The 22,578-nt window shown below is 33.7% G+C and overlaps 1 protein-coding gene across 1 annotated transcript; it reads right to left on the reverse strand.

The window, feature by feature from the left end:
- Positions 1–552: 552 nt before the first annotated feature.
- On the reverse strand, positions 553–19,345 carry LOC143255920 (UPAR/Ly6 domain-containing protein crok-like). Its single transcript, XM_076512348.1, has 3 exons — positions 19,100–19,345; positions 9,827–9,985; positions 553–4,881 (listed from the first exon to the last, which is right to left on the reverse strand). Exons 1-3 carry the CDS (start codon positions 19,152–19,154, stop codon positions 4,670–4,672), a joined length of 426 nt encoding a protein of 141 aa, XP_076368463.1. The 5' UTR covers positions 19,155–19,345; the 3' UTR covers positions 553–4,669.
- Between the last annotated feature and the right edge of the window lie 3,233 nt (positions 19,346–22,578).

The following is a 22,578-nucleotide window of genomic DNA, read 5'->3' on the forward strand; positions in this document are numbered from 1 at the left end:
AGAAAAAAAAGTCTTTAGTAGCAGTATGGAATATATTGACGACTGACGGCCCGGCGTGGCCAGGCGGGTTAAGGCGTACGACTCGTAATCTGAGGGTCACGGGTTCGCATCCCCGTCGCGCCAAACATGCTCGCCCCTTTTAGCCGTGGGTGCGTTGTAATGTGACGGTCAGTCCCACTATTCGTTGGTAAAAAAGTAGCCCAAGAGTTGGCGGTGGATGGTGATGACTAGCTGCCTTCCCTCTAGACTTAAACTGCTAAATTAGGGATGGTTGGCGCAGATAGCCCTCAAGTAGCTTTGCGCGAAATTCAAAAACAATCAAATCGATGTGAAAAAAATCGAGAATCAATTTTTATTGGTTTTTCTTCATGTAACATTAAAAAAAACTCTCGAAAAATTGTGTAAGAACCAATCAACAAGCTTTTACAACTATATAATTCATTTTAACACCACGCTTTCTTTTATAAGCGTATTTTTTAAAAAGAATATTCAGAATTTTAATATTGTTCTTCTTTGGTGTAAGACATTCCTCGAAGAAAACAAAGTGAAAAATTCCAGTGAATTACTGTAGTTTATTTAACACTAAAACATTCATATTAACACAGAAAACTCCTTATCAATACTAAACCAAGGAAAAGGATACTTATAAAACACAATTCATGAAATAATTCATGATGCTATCTCTATCAGTTAATAATTTCATAAACTTCTTTTAAATCCATCATCGTTTATAAACAGAAGTACAAAAATAGTAATGTTACACAAATGACCCATTTTTATATAACACAACATACTAAAATATTTTAAAAATAAAAAACATAATTAAAAAGGAATCATATAATGGATTATTTGCAGAATATTATCGTAATACGGATTTTTCATTGGCTTTTATATATGATAAAATTCTAAATCAGTTTCCTTGAGAGAGAAAAGCAACAAAAAGTTTTATCGCCTTTAACTGGAGTAATGTCATTTATTTATATAAATCTAATTAATCTGCACACACCTGCCCTCTAGTGAGATAAATTAAAAATAAAGCTGGGCTAATTGAAAAATTTTATTTCTGTTGGAAATAGAAGCATATTTTTCAAAACTTTAAAAAATAGATAAAGTATGATGCAGTTTGTTAAATGCTTCTCTGATTCTCACATTTAAAATCTATTCTTGTCATTCAATGCTCTCCAAATAAATCTGCACACTATTAAATCAATAAACCACTAGATTCTTGACGTCAAACTGTCGCGCCAAACATGCTCACCCTTTCAGCCGTGGGGCATTATAATGTTATGGTCAATCCCACTATTCGTTGGTAAAAGAGTAGCCCAAGTGTTGGCGGTGGGTGGTGATGACTAGCTGCCTTCCCTCTAGTCTTACACTACTAAATTAGGGACGGCTAGCACAGATAACCCTCGAGCAGCTTTGTGCGAAATTCAAAAAACAAGCAAACAAACTTCACGTCAAATGTATAACTTTTTAGCTATTCTAGGCCTATATTGATAAACGTTTCGATTTAAACGTCATGTACTCTCTAGCTTACACATAAATGAAAACATCAAAGTTATAGCTCACGACACTTCACTCTTCCAGAATTGCGAATTCATTTGAACAATCCTAATATAAAAATAAAACACTACAGTGCACAGTCCTTTTGCCAATTTTTCTCGACAGTTTTTTATTTCGGAGTCAATGATATTCATATGAGATGGTGTCTCGTTTATTGTTGTAACTGGTTGTACTGTTACTGGAGGAGGTATTCCTTTGCAGATGACTAAGTGAATCCACTGAAGACTAAAAACGTTTCATTCTCAAGTTCTTTGCTGTAGTTATCAATTTAGTTTTTCTTTCACGTACATGTTTCCGAAGATGACCACAGTGGAGCTTTGACTTGGATCACCTTTAAACTACATTTTTTGATTATTTTCTTGTGATGGGTATTGTATAGGTATGCTATGTCATTTTGATAGAATCCAGTCTTATTATCACTAATGCCATAGTAACTGTTCATGATACCACTAGTTGAATTAAGGTTTTCTTAGATAAAGTCAAGTATGCTATCAGTGGTGTTCCTCAATCTTTCTACGCTTCTATTTGAGACTCTTCTGAGTAACTGTTTTCTATATGAAAATACAAAAGGTCCAATGGTACTTTAAATTATTTTCAAACATCAGTGATCTTATTGAGCTGCCTGCTATTCCACCTACTGCTGTATGAACAATGATGATCCATCGGTAACAAGGGAATACCTTAATTCAACATTTTCTAATGTTCATTCACATAAATGGTTAATTGATTTAATACTAATCAAATTTACTGCTAATCCACAACATCAAAAGATGGATGAAAGGTTGTTGTCCTGGTCTTTTGTATCATTAGATGACACATTTTCAAGAACAAAACTTATTTAGAGTCCCTTCCCGGTTTAAGTGAATATCCGTAGGAAGACATCAAATCTTGAAAAGATTTGTTGATCAGTTTCCTTGCTAGAGTTTTTCTTCCTGGTTAAAACAGCTTTGTTTGTGTATATCATGAAATAGTCAACCACAGCTATGATTTACGTATTTCCATTATTTCGCTGTGAAAGAGAACCAAGTACATCGATAGCAAGTGGTGCTCCAACATAATAATACTGTAGCTGCCTATGCTATTCCTTTTGTGGACCGTTTTAATCACAGCACAATTCACATCTTTTACACAAATTCTCTACAGATTTCCAACACTCAACCCAAAATAAACATTTTCTAATTCACTCCAGTATCTTTTTAACACCTAAGCGTCCAGTCTTTGAAATGTTTGAAAATGACTGAATGCTTCAAAATGTGTACACACTGAAAATACCAATTATAGCCGTTGTTTCTTTTCACTGACATTTTCTCATTTTCAAATTTTAGCATTATAATTCTGTAAACTTACCATTTTACCAACCAGGAAGGTCTGGCATGGCCAGGTGGTTTAAGGCGCTTGACTTCTAATCTGAGGGTCTCGGGTTAGAATCCCCGTAACATCAAACATGCTCGCCCTTTCAGCCGTGTGGGCGTACAAAATAATGTTACGGTCAATCTCACTCTTCGTGGGTAAAAGAGTAGCCCATGAACTGGCATTGGGTAGTGATGACTAGCTGCCTCCCCTCTAGCCTTACACTGTTAAATTAGGGACGGCTAGCGCAGAGAGCCTTCGAGTAGCTTTGAGAGAAATTCAAGACAAAAGTTACCAGGGAGCCGTTGAAATGGAAATACTTCGCTAATGGTGCTATAATTAATATGAAAATAAACATAAGTAACTGAATATATGCAACCACTATTTCTTCCATTGATGTCTCTAATTTATTTCCACAAATATAATAAGCTTTAGTTACCAGGTGGAGAAATAATTTGTTGTATTTTTTATATCTCAAGTTTCTAGTAAATTACTAGGTTCAACATTAAGTAAACAAGGAAGCTTGTTTATAAAACTAAATGAACTGTGATGAACTGAAAGCTACTAATTGATAATAGATTGTTTCTTCGTTTTTGAATTTTGCGAAAAGTTACACGAGGGCTATCTGTGATTTCTGTCCCTAGTTTTGCAGTGCAAAATTACCAACTCTTGGGTAACTCTTTTACCAACGAATAATGGGATTGACTCTCATATTATAACGCCCCCACGACGAGCATGTTTAGTGTGACAAGGATTAGAGCCCGCAACCGTCGGAATACGACTCGAGTGCCTTAACCACCTGGTCATGCCGGGCTCTAATTGATAACAGAACAAAACGAATAAACGCGTATTCTAAAATTGTGCAGATTCATCATATGTTCATGTATTCACAATACAATTGTGCAATGATAGCTTCTACAAAGTTGTGCAGACCTTGTTCATGAGGGTACTCTTTTATATCAATATTTCATCAACTATTGCAATACTGCTTTGCAAAATATAACTCTTTCTCCGTTATTATAAATGTTTTGCCTATATGTTTTTCTTACGTGTTTACCAATTCTTCTTTGATATACTTAATAAAGTAAATTCAGTTATAAAGAATGTCAACTCCATAGTCATCTTAGTCAATATTTTTACGCTCTTATTTTGTTTGTTTTAGGATTTAAGAAAGTATTATATATTTGTATCGCATCTATCTGTGGTATTTATCGTTTTCTAAATACTCTACATTTTTCTCATGAAGCATTAAAATTTTATAGCTTGAAATAGTCCCATACCCACAGGTCCCCGTAGCCTTAGCATGCTGCTTGTATTTCTCATAAAATGTGTTGGCTTTTGATCTCACAACTCGCAATACTCCTTTCAAACTTTCTGTGTAAGGACCTGTATTACTTTTACACATAAATAAAATCAAAGTAGATGTTTTATATATACCGTAAAAATGTTGAAGTAATTCACAATGTTTACCCTTACACAATAATTTAAATAAAAGAAAATAACAAATGATCTGTTAGGTGAGGTATAGGTGGAAAAGTTTGTGTGGCCAAGATGCAATTTTTTATTGTAAAATCACAATTTCAGAGATATATTACAACATACTTTTCACAAAGAAATACACAAACAGTTAAAAACATGTATCATGATATTAATTTGCCTTTTAATGTTTTCAAATTCTTTTGATCTTTCACCTTCTTCTGACTATCATGTACTAAACGATGGAACCTACCGACTACAGCACAAATACTTGAAAATATTACCAGAGAATTATGTAACGAGTTACAGAACAAAAGATAGAGATACCCAGGGCGAGAAAATTGAGCTGGTTGAAAAAGGCATTGTTGCAGCCATGTGTATTACAGTTACAGACGAGCATGTAATTATTTCCCGATCTTTCGACACAATCCAGTTCATGGTTTTTATCTGTCACCCATCCACAGCTTCGAATGTATTGATACTCGTTGTTCACTAACAGAATAAAAAATAATTATACATGTAAATAAATACATTAGTGAAGTTGTTATGTAAAGAGTTAAAATAAGTTGATATATTTGTTCACAACATTTTTATCATTTGATGTGCGATATATATATATTATTTTGAATCAGCGTATTCAGTTTTTTTCAATCTAATATCCACTGGGGAAAACAATAACTCTAAATATTAATGTCCTAACTCTAGCAATATATGACCTTATAAAAGTAATATTTCAATAGCACACATGTAAAAGCATGTTGCAAGAAATGTTTGAAACTGTATTTTATATGTTGTCAAAAAAACAACACAAAACACGATTTTTACACTTTAAAATATTTACTTTTTAAATAAATTAAAATATTCTAATATTTCAAAAGTACATAGCACATCAACTACTGGCAATACTGTAAACTATGGAAACTTCAAAAACAAAAGTTAAGTGGACATAAAACTACTTCATAACATAATATAGTCACAAATGAAAGCAAAAAGAATTGGGGATTCTTCATTATTGGTCTTTGGTCGTTTTTTAAAGATTCGAACTTCTGAAAGCAAACAATACACACACTTTAAAACTACTACAGAAGTTACTTAAATATATATTTATCATGAAGAAACCCGCGGTATCTCAGAGGTAAGCTTCATGAGCTTATGATGTTATTTAGGGTTGAGTCTTGCAATTGGCAAAGTACAAATAATAACTCATTCTTTCATGCAAGATAAATTTTTACGTGTTACTTACATATATATATATATATTCACACACAAAATTATACATAAAAATATAACTTTTTTTGCAGAATAATTACCAAACTGATGTTTAAAATTAATCCTTTTGTTTATAACTTGCTAAGTCTAAGTATTTATCATTATAATCAATACAGTACCAGCACTAATATTTGGTGTGGGAAGGGGGAGACAAGCCGAAATTTGTTACGAGGTACCCAAAACATGACATCTAATTCTCACGTGTAATTTTGAAGTGACTCGATATCTCCCACGTTAATGCTAAATTACGCCGAATCAATGTTGGATTTCAGAAAATGCTATGTATTAAGTTTTGAATTCCCAAAATACTCACAGACCTTAAAATATATTAAAAGGTTTTTGACCATTCCAGCATATTTAGCTTGGGGTGGGGAAGTGTATTGATAAATAATTGTCAAAATCATTAACTTACCAAAACAACAACCAGAACGATCCTCCTCTTTGATTTTAAATCAACATTAACCTTGTATTTGGAAACTTAGTAACGAACATGTCAGCAACAACATCAAGATGAATAGAAAGAGTACGCTCTCTGTTGGACACTAATTACTTTTACACACTTCAGTCTCTTTTCTGTCACATTGGTTCTAAGGTGATTTCGATCAGTTTTAGCTGGCTAAACTCCTTTCACAGCCGGCTACACTAACCTGGAGAGTTACTGTTGTCTTTTTAACCTCGTAAAATTTAATAAAAGACGTACAAAGGAGTTTGAGGTAATATGCACACCACTCTACGGCTCCACGTGTCACACCTGAACGATCATTCATTCTCTTAACGTATTTCATTTGTACGTCTTCAAGGAAAAACAGCAACAGCGGTAAGCTGAATAACGTATGAAGTTAATTTTCTAATATACAAACCATAGACACCGAGTTGTCAAGAACATGTCAAGAACGCTTTAACTTGTTCATAACATAAATACATTAAAAAGGCAAGCACAACCAGTTTACGCCAGCATTCATATTATGTTGACAGATATCAGATAACTTTTAAAAGTAATCTTATTTCAAGCAGAAATACACATGAAAGTAAAAACAACAACAAGACTCTTATATTGTTATCACATGGTTCTTTCTCACATGTTATTTCTAATTATTTGGTGAAAATAATTCAATATCTCGTGATGGGTGCTCGTAAAAAGGGGCATTCAAAAAATGCATATATTATGCAGTAAACTTTTATTAAAACTGTAAATTTGTGTTTAAACCCATATAACACATGTTATTTTAGTCTATTGGCTTACACTGTTAAAGCTGATTTCCTGCACAAATGGACTCCATCGATAATATTTTTGTGGGCATTCACGTATCCATTTAATTTAAATAACATTAATTCAATTTATTTCTAATATTCTAGAACTTTATGTCACATCCTTAGAACAAGAAATTACACTCTTAGAGTTTTTCTTAAAGTTTTAGAAGTATCTTAACTTCCTGAACTTAATTTTATCATCAACGACCTGCAACCACCTCTAGCCAACAAATAACAGTTTCCTTTACAACAATAAGAAAACAGAGCTTACAACAATATTGTACCTTGGAGTCCGATAATGTGAGAAAGATTATGACGGTGAAACCTGAAGTGTAGACACATTAAATATAAAAACAGAAACGACATCATCTTTTCTTCACGTAAGAGATTTTGGTCATCAAATTGATTTGAAACCAACAAGAATGTTATACAAATAGATTTTATTTCGTAATTAAGCACAAAGTTATAGAATGGGTTATCTGTGCTCTGCCCACCACGAGTATCGAAGTCTGGATTTTAGCGTTTAAGTCGTCAGACATACCATTATATCACTGGAAGACAACTGGAAAACAAATAAAAAGAAGAACAATCAAATGTTGCTTAATAAAAAGTTTGGATAATTTCAACACCTCCCAAGGTCACTTAACCTTAACAGCTTGCTGACCTTCTGTGTCATTATGGAATTCCAAGATCCTGGATCATCTGGGCGTTCACACGTTTTTTGTTGTTGTTTTTTTGTCAAAAGACAACGTGAAACTAAAGAAGACGCATGAATGTGTTGACAATAGTTTATCTAATATTAAGACTTTGTAACAGTTTCAACCTTAACGGTACCACAACTATTAAATCAATAAAACAGACTACTCAGTTTATATATCGAAACACTGACTTGGGGGGCTAATTCTACCCAAAATAATATTCCCGGGTAAAATGCCACTCTGCATCCGCTAACTTGAGACCAAATCGTGAAAATTTGCAACGCAAGGAAAGTTTTTAAGAGAAGCCAGTCACCACCGTAACCTTGATCAAACAAAATCAATGAAATTCAACTCAAGGCCGCAAACATCATTAAATAACATCTTTTCTCTAAACGTAGACAATGGTTTAAAGATGCCTTAACAATATCTTTAGCATGATATAGGCAATTTGCCTTAAGGGCAGTTGATATTTACAGAATAGGAAACACTGCAGATATATTTGAGCCAAATTTGTCAGTAAGAATCGTAGAAGAAAAAGAAAATTTATTTAATTTACGGGAAGCTACAGAATTCAGGAAAAAAAGATAATTGTTTCACATATTACAGTTATTACTACCACGGTTCCGTAAGTGAAGGCTTTATCACCAGGTAACTAGTTTTAAAACATGTATATACACATACATATATATTTGACCCATGAACCGGGTGGAAACCTATGCACTTACCCTGGGACAAATGAGGAAAACTTAAGTTGATTCGGTTGTTTATAGCTTTGTACGGATTCATTATTCGACTTCTACTAATTTTGAATGTTTCTTGTCAAGCTAATTTTTTTTTTTTACCTTTTCACACACATTAAAAAAATTTCAGTTTTTCCTTTCTTTTTACCGACGAATTGATGTTCAGTTTTCATAACATGAAAACAGAAAATGAGTCCACTTTTCCCGATCTCCATTATCATGAATTTTCTTTAATTCTTATTTACTGTATAATGGGTGTAATTCTTATTTTCTCCTTAATTTGTACAACACTGTACTCAGGGTCCCGCAAGGCCAGTGTGTTAAGGCGTTCGACTTGGCCTGGCATGACCAAGCGCGTAAGGCGTGCGACTCGTAATCCGAGGGTCGCGGATTCGCGCCCGCGTCGCGCTAAACATGCTCGCCCTCCCAGCCGTGGGGGCGTTATAATGTGACGGTCAATCCCACTATTCGTTGGTAAAATAGTAGCCCAAGAGTTGGCGGTGGGTGGTGATGACTAGCTGCCTTCCCTCTAGTCTTACACTGCTAAATTAGGGACGGCTAGCACAGATAGCCCTCGAGTAGCTTTGTGCGAAATTCCAAAAAAAACAAAAAACAATCGTTCGACTTGTAATCTGAGGGTCACGGGTTCGAATCCCCGTCACCCCAAATATGTTCGCTCTTTTAGCCCTGAGAGCGTTATAATGTGACAGTCATTTCCCATTATTTATTGGTAAAAGAGTAACCCAAGAGTTGACGGTGGGTGGGAATAACTAGCTGCCTTCACTCTAGTTTGACATTGCTAAATTAGAGACGGATAACGCTTGTGTAGTTTTGCGCGAAATTCAAACCAAACAAACTTTCTATCCTATGGCAAATTGTCCATAGCATGTGTAATCCTATATCCCATAATAACTCTATCAACTCGATTTTAAAGTATCTCACTGAACATAAAATATGATTATTTAGTACAATTTAAGTTCTGTCTGGACGACTTTCCTGGACAGTGTGATTGGAGTGTTGTGATACCAAGTTATCTAGATCCAAAACTTACTTTCCTAAACTACTTCCCTGCAAAACGTGGTTATAGTTAAAAGCACCAGTAGTCTAGTTACAAAACTTACTTTTACGGAAGACTTTCTTGCACAGCCTGATTGTAGTGTTGAAGTTCCATTAGTCTAGTTGAAAAACTTATTTTTCTTTAACGATTTTCCTGTAAAGCCTGCTTTTAATGTTGAAGTACCAGTAGTCTAGTTGAAAAACTTACCTTTCTTAAATACCTTTCCTTCACAGCCTGATTGTAGTGTTGAAGTACTAGTAGTCTAGTTGAAAAACTTATCTTTCTTAAACGACTTTCCTGTACAGTCTGACTGGAATGTTGGGATACCAATAATCTGTCTTCAGAGCTTACCATTCTGAAGTGCTTTCCATCAGATCCTGGTTGAAGTGTTGGGATGCAAGAAACATATCTTCAAAACTTACCTATATGAAGAACTTTTTTGCACAAAGTTGCTGTTGTGTTAGGGTAATCAGGCAAGGATTTTTGGTTGCAGTCTATCAAAGGCATGGTCAAATTATTGAACGGGTCACTACATTTCGGGTCGTATTGCGAATTACACTCCCAGCATTTTATGGCAGCCCCTAAACGTGGTTAGAATTACATAATACATTTACCAACTTCAGTATGCAAGACTGTAAGCTACTGGTATTTTGTTTTTGTACAATAAAACAAAAAAACAAAAACAAATTCGAAAACATTTCACCGTCTGAAACTTAAAATACGATATCCCATAAACAAACCTCAAATATCCAGTTTTAATAGATCTCATTATTAGCAGTAATTACAAGAACACATGTTAAGAAACTTGTCAATATTTGATACCAAATACTTCTAATGTGAACCAAAATGAGGTAAACTACATAATCCTACATTTTTCGTTATTTTTAATTATTTTTCTTTGTGATTGTTTTAATTCTATATTTTTTGATAAGTGCTTCATTTGAATGTATATGTCAGATCAAAATACTAGAATTATCAATAATTAAATTTATTCTGTGTTACAGTACAATATACACAGATTCGAAAATGTTTATGATACCTACAGGTTCACGAATATCCATGATTACAAAGTAAAAATAATAAAGACATTCACTGTTTTGTTTCTTTGTTTTCCTTTTCGATAAAAGGAACGTTCTCAGGTATTTATTTTTAAGCCTTTTCGAATTGTTTAATCATGGCTACTGTAAACACTTCACGCATTGAAACTAGAAAACAATAAGATATGTTACTTTAATGTATAAAAATTCATAAATCTATCTACTTACATTATTACCACAGTTGAAAATCTACGAGTTAAAAATTAGTACTAGATATCTACTTAACGTACATTTTGAAAGGTTGTATTAAGGAATCTGCTCGAAAGTAATCGCCCTGTTAAAATGCTTGTACAGAGAGGTATTTCGTGATGTCAATCTCTGTTCAGGTAAACATAAGGGTAGAAGAAAATGGAATTGAGCAATTGAATGAGATTTGTACCATCGTGGGAATTACCGCTGTTACCTTTCTGTACTGAAAGAAATATATATATATAATATTTATCAGTGTCCTATTACTTTTGAGCTATCCTGTAATGAGGACTATTCTAACGCGAGTATATACTTTATCAAGTAGCTTAAAAATAATTATAAAATTCAATCTCAAGTGTTTATATAACGAACTCAAAAATGAAAACTATTTCACGTTCATAACCCTAAATATGAAATTACACTAAATGCAAATACCAACCAAAATCAGTTGATGAAGACAAAATCTTACTTATTCATCCCACTTATCTTACTTTACATTTTATTTGATTACGTCTTTGTCGACCATCTTTCATGTGCAAAATATCCATTATTTAGATAGAATTGAATGATAATTTCTATTCGTAGTTTAAATTTTATACATCATTAAACAAATGCAAAACCTTCACATCTGTCTAATGATTTAGGATTCATGTATTCAGTCCTAACTTATTGTACCGGAACAGAATATTGTACTAGGGTTACTTCAATAAAAATAAAAACACATTTTCAACTTTTCTAAATAACCATAAAATGAAAAATATTTGATAGCTTAAGCGGTGAAAACAAACTTAAATGCACAGTTGAGAAAAACTAACGCAATGTGGAACCTACGATTTTGTATTTTATTTTTAGGTTCTCAAACTATTTTATTTATTTTTCACATAACTATTTCTCTCCAAAAAAATGAAAATAACAAAATAATCTTCTTATAATACAACTCCACGTGAACGACTCTATAATAATGACTCTTCGTTATAATGACAGCGAAAAGCAAAACAAATAACTAAATATATAAACAACATAAGCTTAAAGTTATAATGTTATGAAGTAGATAAGTTTAATCTAATGAATTAGATTAGTTTAACAGCTAAATAAAAAATATTTTAGATGGTAGTAAAGGTGTGCAGTGCTTCACCGGTATATGTTAAAAAAGTTAATTTGTAAGTATCAGCTGAATATGACGTTATGAACTTGCTACCGATTCATACGGAAGCACTTTAGTACACCGTATATAACTAGTAATCTCCTCGTACCGGCTAAAGCACTATTGGGAAGAATTTATATTACAGCTCACAAGATGCTTCCTTTTTTTGAGTTAATTTTAGCTTTTATCCTGCATTTTTGTTACCTAATATATTCCTTTATATTGGTTTATTTTGGGCTTTAATAGTTGTATAAGTAAGGCTTCTATAATTTTGCCTTTGTTTATGTTTGTTTCTTTATTTAGTATTTGGGTGTTTTCTATGGTTATATCGTGTTTATTTGATTTGCAGTGTTCGAAAACGTGTGAACGTGACTTTTTGTGTTATTTGAATCTGGTTTCCATTTTTCTACTTGTTTCTCCTATACAGAAGTCACTTATCACATTGTATTTTATAAATAATGTTAGTGTGGTGTTTGTCAGTGTAGTTTTTGCATAGTATAGACCTTAGTTTTGTGCCTGGTTTCGTCATATTTTGTTACTAGTTTTTGCCATATGTTGGTTATTTTCCTGCTGATGTCGGGAATACACGGTATGCAGCAGTATATGGTTTCGTGATTTTCTAATTCGTGGGATATATTTACTTTTGTTAGCTGATTTTGCTTTTTGTCTAAGTGTGTACGTATAATGTTTTCAATGGTATGTGGAGGAAACTTATTGATGTTGATGAAGTATTGTCTTATTTTGTCTAATTCTTCGTTAATTTTATATGGTGAGATAAAATTAACGACGAATTATACAAAATAAAACTACACTGACAAACACCACACTAATATTATTTATAAAATACAATGTAATAAGTGCCACAACTTGCCCCCCCAGTGGCTCAGCGGTATGTCTGCAGACTTCCAACGCTTAGGAGCGGGTTTCGATACTCGTGGTGGGCAGAGCACAGATAGCCCATTGTGTAGCATTGTGCTTAATTCAAACAACAACACAACTACCACGACTTCTATATTGGAGAAACAAGTAGAAAAATGAAAACCAGATTCAAAAAGTCACCATCACACGTTTCAAACACTGCAAATCAAATAAACACAACATAACCATAGAAAACACCCAAATACTAAATAAAGAAACAAACATAAACAAACGCAAAATTAAAGAAGCTTTTCTTATACAACAACTCAAGCCCAAAATAAACCAATACAAAGGAATATCTTTATACCTATATTAATAAATATCGTCAACATCTAAGCATGCCCTCTACATTCCTACACTCAGTTACACAACCGCCTTTAAACATGTGGCCAGCTATCGGTCAGTTACCTCTTTGTGAACCTGACGATGACCGAACAAAGTCGAAACGTTGTTCGCTCCTCAAAATAAATATTTTTCTTAACCCAAACCAGCCGTTTTTACATATATATATTATTTCTCTACAAGTGGGTTTTCTCGTCATTACTGAAATGACACTATTAACTTTTTTGTGTGTGAATACATTTTTTGTGAGGTTTGTTTGTTTTGAATTTCGCACCAAGCTACTCGAGGGCTATCTGTGCTAGCCGTCCCTAATTTAGCAGCGTAAGGCAAGAGGGAAGGCAGCTAGTCATCACCACCCACCGCCAACTCTTGGGCTACTCTTTTACCAACGAATAGTGAAATTGACTGTCACATTATAACGCCCCCACTGCTGAAAGGGCGAGCATGTTTGGCGCGATGGGGATGCGAACTAGCGACCTTCACATTACGAGTCGCACGCCTTAACACGCTTGGCCATGCCGGGCCAGCTTTTGTGAAGTGTCACCCTTCAGATTTTATATGGAACCATTAGATAATAAAAAATTGTAGTTATTATTATTATTAAAAGCTTATTAGTAAACAATTTTGATACAAAGTGTTTTTATGATAAAGAAATCATCATCAGAAATAGTACACTGATGCCAACTCTTAAGTCTGACTGGAAGAGCAAAGCAACGCGTTAGAAAATTCAGTGTCCTAACTTGCAGAAGCATTTCCGCTTGCCGTATTCATTACTTAACAGTGAATTTGGGACATGGAACTCAAACGGATTTGATAATTTATATAATATGTATAAGGCAATTAAAAGACATGAAAATTCCTCCAGTGATATATTTTCAACTCTCGACCCAGTTAGAGTTAGAAAATCACGGATTGAATTCCAACTAAATAACCAACATAATATAAATATGCAAATGCACAATGAAAAGATAAAGAGGAATAGAGACATTCTAAAAAGATTAATCGAAGTAGTATGCTAATTGGACAAACAACAATTAGCTCTTAGAGGTAGTGATAAATCACCAGGCGGCCCGGCACGGCCAGGTGGGTTAAAGTGTTTGATTCATAATCTGACGTTCGCAGGTTCGAATCCCCGTCGCACTAAACATGCTCGCCCTTTCAACCGTGGGAGCGTTATAATGTTACGGGAAATCCAACTATTCGTTGGTAAAACAGTAGCACAAGAGTTGGCAGTGGGTGGTGATGACTAGCTGCCTTCCCTCTAGTCTCACACTATTAAATCATGGATGGCTAGCGTAGATAGCCCTCGTGTAGCTTTGCGTAAAATTCCAAAAAAAAACAAACAAGAAAAAAACGAATCATCGAGCAGTTATATGGAACTGATAAATTTATGCAAGAAATATGATCCATTATTGAAATCCCACTTAGAGAAATCAAATGTATTTTTCTGGCCTGTCAAACAGAATCAAGAATGATCTGGAAATAAAGACTGATTGTTTCCATGAAGAGGAGTTTGGAATTAACATATAGGTAAAGCAAGTCATCGAATATGTCTTGTATTTATCTTTAATTAAAAGTACTTAATGTTAATTAATTTTACCTTTATTGGCCGTCCTGTACATTTTTTTAATTTTTATAATCCACTTTTTTATGATTTTGCTTCCCCATGAGAACAAATCACCGCACGCCCATGGATAACAAGTTTTCTTGGCTTAAAATTTGGAAGATATAAATAGATATTCTTGTTTGTAAGTGTCGTTATTTTTTACATTTTTAGTTACTTCCATATACGTGTATATCAAGAGTGTAAGTGTAGTCTTCTATTCAATAAAGTTGTTTGCATTTGTAAGCATGTAAAAATTCCCATTTTGTTCATTTCAAAATCCTTTAAGCTCCAATGAAGTTACAATATTTATTATTAAATTTTTCATGAAAAGTCTGTAAGAGAAAAGGAGAATTAAAAAAATAAATTTTAATTTGTGAAAGATGTAGTCACTTTTACCTCATTGTAACGTAGTACGATGGTCATACTCGTGGTGGGAAGCTTTAAAAGTTAACCGTGACAGAGATAGTTTACATGTATTCGTCCCCAACCTTCTTAAGTGTATACTGGGTTGAAATCATGACATCGCGGTCTCTTTTCATTTATCGTTTTTTTTATGTAAAATTTAATTAATAATTTCACTACAGTTATCCCAACTCTTCGAAAAAAGCAGTTGCGCAATACTTGTGATAAATATTTGTGTATTAATATAGGTGTAACAAGCCGAAATAAAGACCTAATTACTCTGATAAAAAACCCTATAAACTGAGCACTTATTTCTTCAGGGGTAAATTAGGAATGGTGGTGTAATCGAGCAAGTGATATATTAAGGGAAGTTGAGCGACGTCATGAACGTCATTCGGTTTTGTAAGAAATTTTTGATATATTTTTTCGTATACGGTTATAAGTTTCTTATTTTATGTGCATTGTAGCACGCGACGAGAGCGTTATATGAAAAAAACGTTAGGGACGTTTTGCTAAATATTTGTACATATATAACTACTCTTGTTTTTTGAAGGTAAGCCCAAAGCTACATAATTGGCTATCTGTGCTCTGCCAACCACGAGTATCGAAACCCGCTCCTAAGCGTTGGAAGTCTGCAGACATATGGGTATAACTATACTTGAAAAAGAGTTTTAGTCTGATTGAAACTGATTGAAAACTGATGGAGACTGATTGAAAATTAGATATCAAGCATTACGTAAAAAGACGTTAGGGATGTTTTGCTTCAGAATTGGCTAAATGTATACATGTAAAACTATACTCAAGAATTTAAATAAAATAAAGGCGACACCTAGAGACTGATTGAAAATGAGATGTTAATCTAACCAATTTATGCAAACGGATATTGAAAATTACCTTAAATAAATGATAAGTTTAGTAAAGTTAGGGTTTATGCTACATGATAGAAACAAGTAAAGAATAACAAATATTTTTCTGATAAAGATGAAACCAATGATCAGAGATCGCCGACTCAAAAATCTAGATTAAACGGCGTTTAGATTAGCGATCCAATATGTTTCTTTTATCTCTCTAACAATTATAGTTTTGAATCCTGTTTCAGTGCGGATGAGAGTAACATCGTTAATGGAATGACCTGGTTGGTTAAAGTGTTGACCAATAAGGATGTCGTTTTTGGGGTTAACAGAAGATTTATGTTGCAGGAACGTTCTGTGAGAGTTGTTTGGGTATGTCCCACATATCGGGAATTGCATTTTTCACACTGTATAAGGTAAATGGTATTTGTGTTACACAAGTAATTTCTTGGAATGAAGTTTCTTTTTGCTGTGTTTGTCACAAAATGAATCCGTGAGTTTTATGAAGTTGCAGGTTTGATACCGAGCTTTATTGCAAAGATGAGAACCATTTTTGGGTGCGATGTATTTCACTTTTATGTGAATAATGAAGTCTTTTATTAGAGTTCTGTTTTTGTTTGAGAGGAGAAAATGGGAACTTCAGCAAATATTTGTTAAATATTTGTTGAGTTGCAGGAGATAAAAATGTTTTTCGTTTTGTTTTTTTTTGCAGAATTAGTGAAATATTCGAGTTTAAATTGGCAGGTGATAATAAGAGGATTTACATTTAAAACTTTAGTATTATTTCCGATTCTCCACTGAGTGTTGTTAGCCTTTTCGATCTGTCTGTCGATTTCAGTATTTTTATATCCTCTTCGTAACATGGTTTGTTTTAGGTCACTGGTGTGTTTTCTGTAGTTTGTTTCATCTAAGAGTTTGGCTGTAGGTAGTGTTCCGTTTAGTGAGAGCGGAGTGACAGTTTTTATTGTGAATATATTATGGTCTGTCTGTAGGTTGCTTGTACAAGTCAGTATTGTGTAAAATTCCGTTCTTTAAAAAAGACAGTAATGTTAAAAACGTTATTCTGGGTAGGCTAGTAATCATAGGTGAACTTGATTGTTTCATTAAATGAGTTTGCATGGAAGACAAATTCTTTAAGTGGTTTAAGACCGGCTGTCCAAATGAAAAATATATCGTCTGTGTAACATTTCCATGTATGAGGTTCTACAGGGTTAAGTTATAAAATTTGATTTTCAATATACGCCATAAAAATATTGGAATAATTAGAAGCTATTTTGGTACCCTTTGCAGTGCTATTAACCTGTTCGTTATTGAATTCAGATTGTTCAGAGTTACAACCAGGCTGCTAAGATCAGTTACTGTTTAAAATTCTGATGGTTAGATGCGTTTAATGCAGGCTTTAGAGTTTCTAGTCCTTCATCATGTAGAATATTGGGGTAAAAAGAAGAAACATCCATCGTGCAAAAGAGATTGTTGGGTGGTAACTGTCCATCAATGTTAATATATTTTATGATGTTAAGAAAGTGGATACTATCCTTTATGGAAGAGGGGAGGGTACAGGGAATACGCTTTCGTCTCCAGCTACATTGTACCTGAAACAAGACATTTACAACAGTACGAGTAAAAACAAACTGAACATTTCCTGGAAAAACAAAAGAGGTTCATGGCGTCACTTAATTCCTTTTATATATCACTAATTATATTAAACCAAGGAGCTTGCTTGTTTAGATGTTTTGTTAGCAGTTTTTCGACTTACCTTCTCTAACCTGTCTCGACTTCGCCTTCACGTTTGCTTACCAGCCTTAACATTTTTTTCCTCAAAGTGCAGCCAAGTGGAGTATTTTTGGGCATTTAAAATGCTTCAAATATTTAATCATTATGTGTATGAAGGAGAAGTGTGATGCTTATTTACAAAAGTATAAAAATGGTTATCTAACGACGATTGCCGTGTTGAGAAACTTTCTGTTTCTATGATTATACTAACTACAAGCTGACGCTATCGAGGTCAAGGGAGAGTTACGAAAGTCTCAGTAAAAAAACGAACTGAAAATGTTCCCCTACAGCTTGAAGACGTCGCAGTATGAGCCAAAACTACAGAAGATTAATGGTTTTCATGCACAAAACTGCCAGAAAAGGCATGAAGCCGATGTTTTGAAGAAGTATCAGTAACTGGAATGTGGGTATAAATACATAAGAAGAGGCTGCCAATTTACCGACTCTATCTTCAACCAATGAATAAGCACTTTTGTTTTTGTTATTGAGTATTGCACAAAGATCGAGGAAAAATAACCAATTAAGTATGAGTACTACTTGCGGGAAGTTACGTATACTATTTGGAAGATCGTAAGAACACTAGGAAGAGATTGGATAAAAACTCATGAACTGATCGGAAAAAATCAGTTATCAGGAACTTAAAGAAGGTTACTTGAACACCACGCCAGTTTCTGTCTCTGAGTTGCAGCCTAAGCCCATTGAAGTTTGAAAATAACCATGACCAAAGCAGTGATGAATTCTAATGTGTTCTCAAGACGGCTGATATGAGTATTAAAAAGTTAATTAAAATAAAATGCAGGACAACGTTTAGACCTTGTTAGATCATCTTTAGGTAAACGCTTGGGTGGTAGGGTATTTATCACATTCTATCATGACTTCTTGTACCTACGTGTTTTTCTGACATCAAGTCTTAACTTCTATTATTTTTTTAACCCTTAGGTCAGATCTTTCGTACCTTCGAGTTGAAAGGAGTATGAACAGGGTCCTAATGATGTAAACATATTTTGTGACATTTGTTTACAAAACAGAACACATTTGTTCTAGTGTGCAATTTAAGCCTTTTTTCTTCTCATTTATTTGTTGTAGTTAGACCCTTTTCAAATTCACGTGTTCACAACAACCTTTTCTTTAACCTTTTTACAATAATCTTCTTATTTGAAATAGTAATTCGTTGATATATGTGGCATAATAAATCGGAGACACGTTAGAAATAAATTATGATACGAAACAGACTGTGGAAAAACAACATATATAGGCGATATGTAGAATATAATACAAATTATGGTTTATCACCATAATCAGGTCTGTAAAAACACAAAATACAAATATCATCATCCTGACCTCCCTGTTATATAACAACAAATGTACCTTACCTTCTTGAACTGTCATGAAGAAGATTACGAGAACGCAAAATGTGTGTATCTTCATGTTGACCCTCGTAATCAAAATGTTATTGTTAGCCCTCTTTAATGATACTGAAGCGAAGATGTTTGGCTTTTTACAAAAATGTTTGTGACAATACTATAGAACTCCGCGTAACTCGAAAAAACTCTTTAAGAGTTTTGTGTTGGACTGCACACTCTAGAAATTTACTAAATTGTATTAAATAAGCGCAGGTTGAGAACGTCACAACGCATGCGCAGTAGGGTTACGTTCCACAGTGAAGCAACTGTCGTACTTCTACGTTGTTTTTTTTTTTTCTACCCGGCTAATAATTAACCGTCTCCATTAAAAAAATAATTATCTGAGCGTTGGATGGTAGGTCAAGACAGGAAGTCGTTTATTGTGGTGCATAAAAAAACCAAGAGAAACAGTTGAGACTACAGAGTTAAAAAAAAAAAAAAAATGATTTTTAGAACTATTCAGCTTTTCTCTGCAAGTCTAACACTATAACAAACCAACGTCTTATCTGAGTGCACAATTACACTGATAAGTTATTTATTAAACGAAACTGTGGCAAAAAATTATAAGCTTAAATATTGTTTCCAAACTAGACCCAAAATTCGAGCTCTTTGGAATAGTTTAGTATTCTACTTGTGAAGAATAAAACACGTTTGCATTCAACTAGTATAATAAAATGCACAGGCACAAATGTCGACGCCACTTAAACCGGATATCCAATATGTGTTGGCCTTCAGAAACTAGCCAACTGCAAACACGACTTCCACCTGGTGTCGTCTTATATTTACTTTATCGTGAACTAAGTATGAAAGCGCTTTTACTTTATATTCATAAAAAAGACAAGGCAGTTCAGCAGTCGGATTCACCAAAGTTTTATTTTATGATCTTTGTAATACAAACGTTTAGCTACTTCATCAGATCTTAATGGAGAATCAATTTACAGTTCATTTGTTTGTTTGTTTTTGAATTTCGCACAAAGCTACTCGAGGGCTATCTGTGCTAGCCGTCCCTAATTTAGCAGTGTAAGACTAGAGGGAAGGCAGCTAGTCATCACCACCCACCGCCACCTCTTGGGCTACTCTTTTACCAACGAATAGTGGGATTGACCGTCACATTATAACGCCCCACGGCTGGGAGGGCGAGCATGTTAGGCACGACTCCGGCGCGAACCTGCGACCCTCAGAAATTTACAGTTCAACATTTTGCTGTTACGACTTAGTATAGCGTTTCTTCAGATGACCAGCAATTTAAATGTTAAACGTCAACAAAAACAACAAAATTCATTTCTCGATCTAAGTAAACATATAAACAGGATTAATGGGGAAAAAAACTTGTTTGTGTACAAGTTTTAATCTAAATCTCAAGAAAATTTTGATATTATATGAAACATTTTCCTAGTGATTCTTTTAGATCGCTAGAGCTACGATGAACAAATTAAGTTTGGTTCAAATAATCTCCCATGTTTAGCGGACTGGAGGGTCACACAAAACAACTTGCGGGTTTTGCACATTTGTTTTAATGCTCCTAATCTCCTGTTAAATATTTCACAAAAAAATTCATAACAACGATTTTGTATTGCTGTCTTCCTCGAGTAAAATTTATACCGTCGTTAATTAAAGTGTGGACGAGTTTCACACTATTTTTTCCAGTAGTGCTACAATACGGATGCTACATATGTTCAGTGCTGTTACATATCTGTTTCATATACATAATATTTAAAACTTCCCTCAGTTCTAGTTCGTGTGATGTATTTACTATTATATATTTATTTTCATATCAATGTTTTTCAATTAAGTATTTATTTAAAAATGCATGCAGTGTATACTGTTCAATGTGCATTGCGAAATTCCTACCCATTAACTAAATGTGTAGAAAATTCTCTAGTGTAAAAACCAACAGTATATGTTTCTCGAAAGCACCAGCACATCAAAAGTATTGTTGTACCAGCTGAAATTTCTAAAATTTGCCTAACGCTTATAAAAGATAATCAACGCAACACGGAAAGAACAGTATCTATTATTGGTTTGCTGCAGTTGATATACAGTAAACCCCAGAAGCTTTAAATATGATAAACGCTTATTACTTGCAAACTTCAGATGCTTGACAAGGAACGTTTGTAGATTTCGAACATTAGAAATCATTTAACTTTAGCGGATTGACATCGAAAGTTAGTATTCTTACGAAGACAGTATATAATTTCAGATGTGAAAAATGTGCGTGTGATCAGCGAAGAGCTAGCTAGCTAGCTCCCTGATAAGTAAAATGGACCGATATAAACTAAAATTAATTCACTCATCGTGAACCCTCAACAGGATATCAAGGAAATTTCTGGATCAGATAGAACACTCAATGTTGTTTATAAAGCTGTTGTATATAAATCGTTATTTGTAATAACTGTTATAAACTTTATCATTATATGTTAAAATATATTTGTATTAAGAAAGAAAACTGTGTTTAATAATCTTGTTGTAAACATAATAAATTTGAAACATCTCTATATTTAAATAACTTATAAATTTAAATTGCGTATAACTGAGGTTCAAGCTATTTGAAATCGTAATATTTAACATAATACATTTAAGGCTCCTTAGCAATAAATAATAATACGTAACACTTTAAAAGCCCCAACTTTGGTGAACACTAATTCACCATAGTGACAACAGTACATCATTCCTCAAGTTTTGAACCTCACACTTATTGACTTATGGTGTCAGATTTTACCCAGGATAAATTTTCAAATCTTGATATGCGATTATTCATTTTCGTTTTTTTAAATGATTATGTAAAATATTATTATAGAAGATTTTTATACTTTCCCACCATACATGGTATTCTCAGATGTAATGAATTATCTCTTGATAATTATTCAAAGATAATTAGATGTTTTGTCAAGAACTTCGTAGCAGAGTAAATATAGTTATTACTTTGGTTGGATTTGGAGCTAGAAAGAGACTGAACATAATATAGCGTAAGAGAAAATTAATCTTTATTAACAAAAGTAATCAAAGTGGACGATGCAGTGAACAGAAGCCGATGCTTTAACTTAAGATTAGGACCAACTTTGAAACATAAAAGTTTGTTCCAGACTAGGATAGCATTACATTATATTGTTGTAAGCTAAACTTTTACGTTGTAATTTAAATGTTAACTTGAGAGTGCATGATGTTAAGATGAAGTAAGTTTGTTGGAGTAGGCCTAAAATGTTCCAAATTTGACGCCACAAAAATCTAGTAGCTTTCATATAATTATCCAGGCTTCTCAATTAATAAGCTCTGTAGTTGGCAATGAGATTAGAATCTATTAAAGCCGCATATGAATAACCAAATATACCATCTCGAAGTTACAAAACTTGTCGATTTCAGCTGACGATAACCTAAAATAATTAGTTGGAGAACTAGTTATACAGAATGTAGGAAATAAACCACAAGACAATAAAAAGGACATAGAATAG

The sequence above is a fragment of the Tachypleus tridentatus genome, chromosome 7 (assembly GCF_004210375.1).
Source record: "Tachypleus tridentatus isolate NWPU-2018 chromosome 7, ASM421037v1, whole genome shotgun sequence".
In the NCBI taxonomy this organism is placed as follows: domain Eukaryota; kingdom Metazoa; phylum Arthropoda; class Merostomata; order Xiphosura; family Limulidae; genus Tachypleus; species Tachypleus tridentatus.

Bases quoted from the DNA above. Each gene is read 5' to 3' on its own strand.
- LOC143255920 (XM_076512348.1), bottom strand. From the start codon at position 19,154: ATGAAGATACACACATTTTGCGTTCTCGTAATCTTCTTCATGACAGTT. The intron at 9,986-19,099 runs GTAAGGTACATT...AACCACGTTTAG, and splicing joins CTTCATGACAGTTCAAGAAG to GGGCTGCCATAAAATGCTGG. The intron at 4,882-9,826 runs GTAAGTTTTGAA...TTATTCTGTTAG, and splicing joins CAAAAAAGTTCTTCATATAG to TGAACAACGAGTATCAATAC.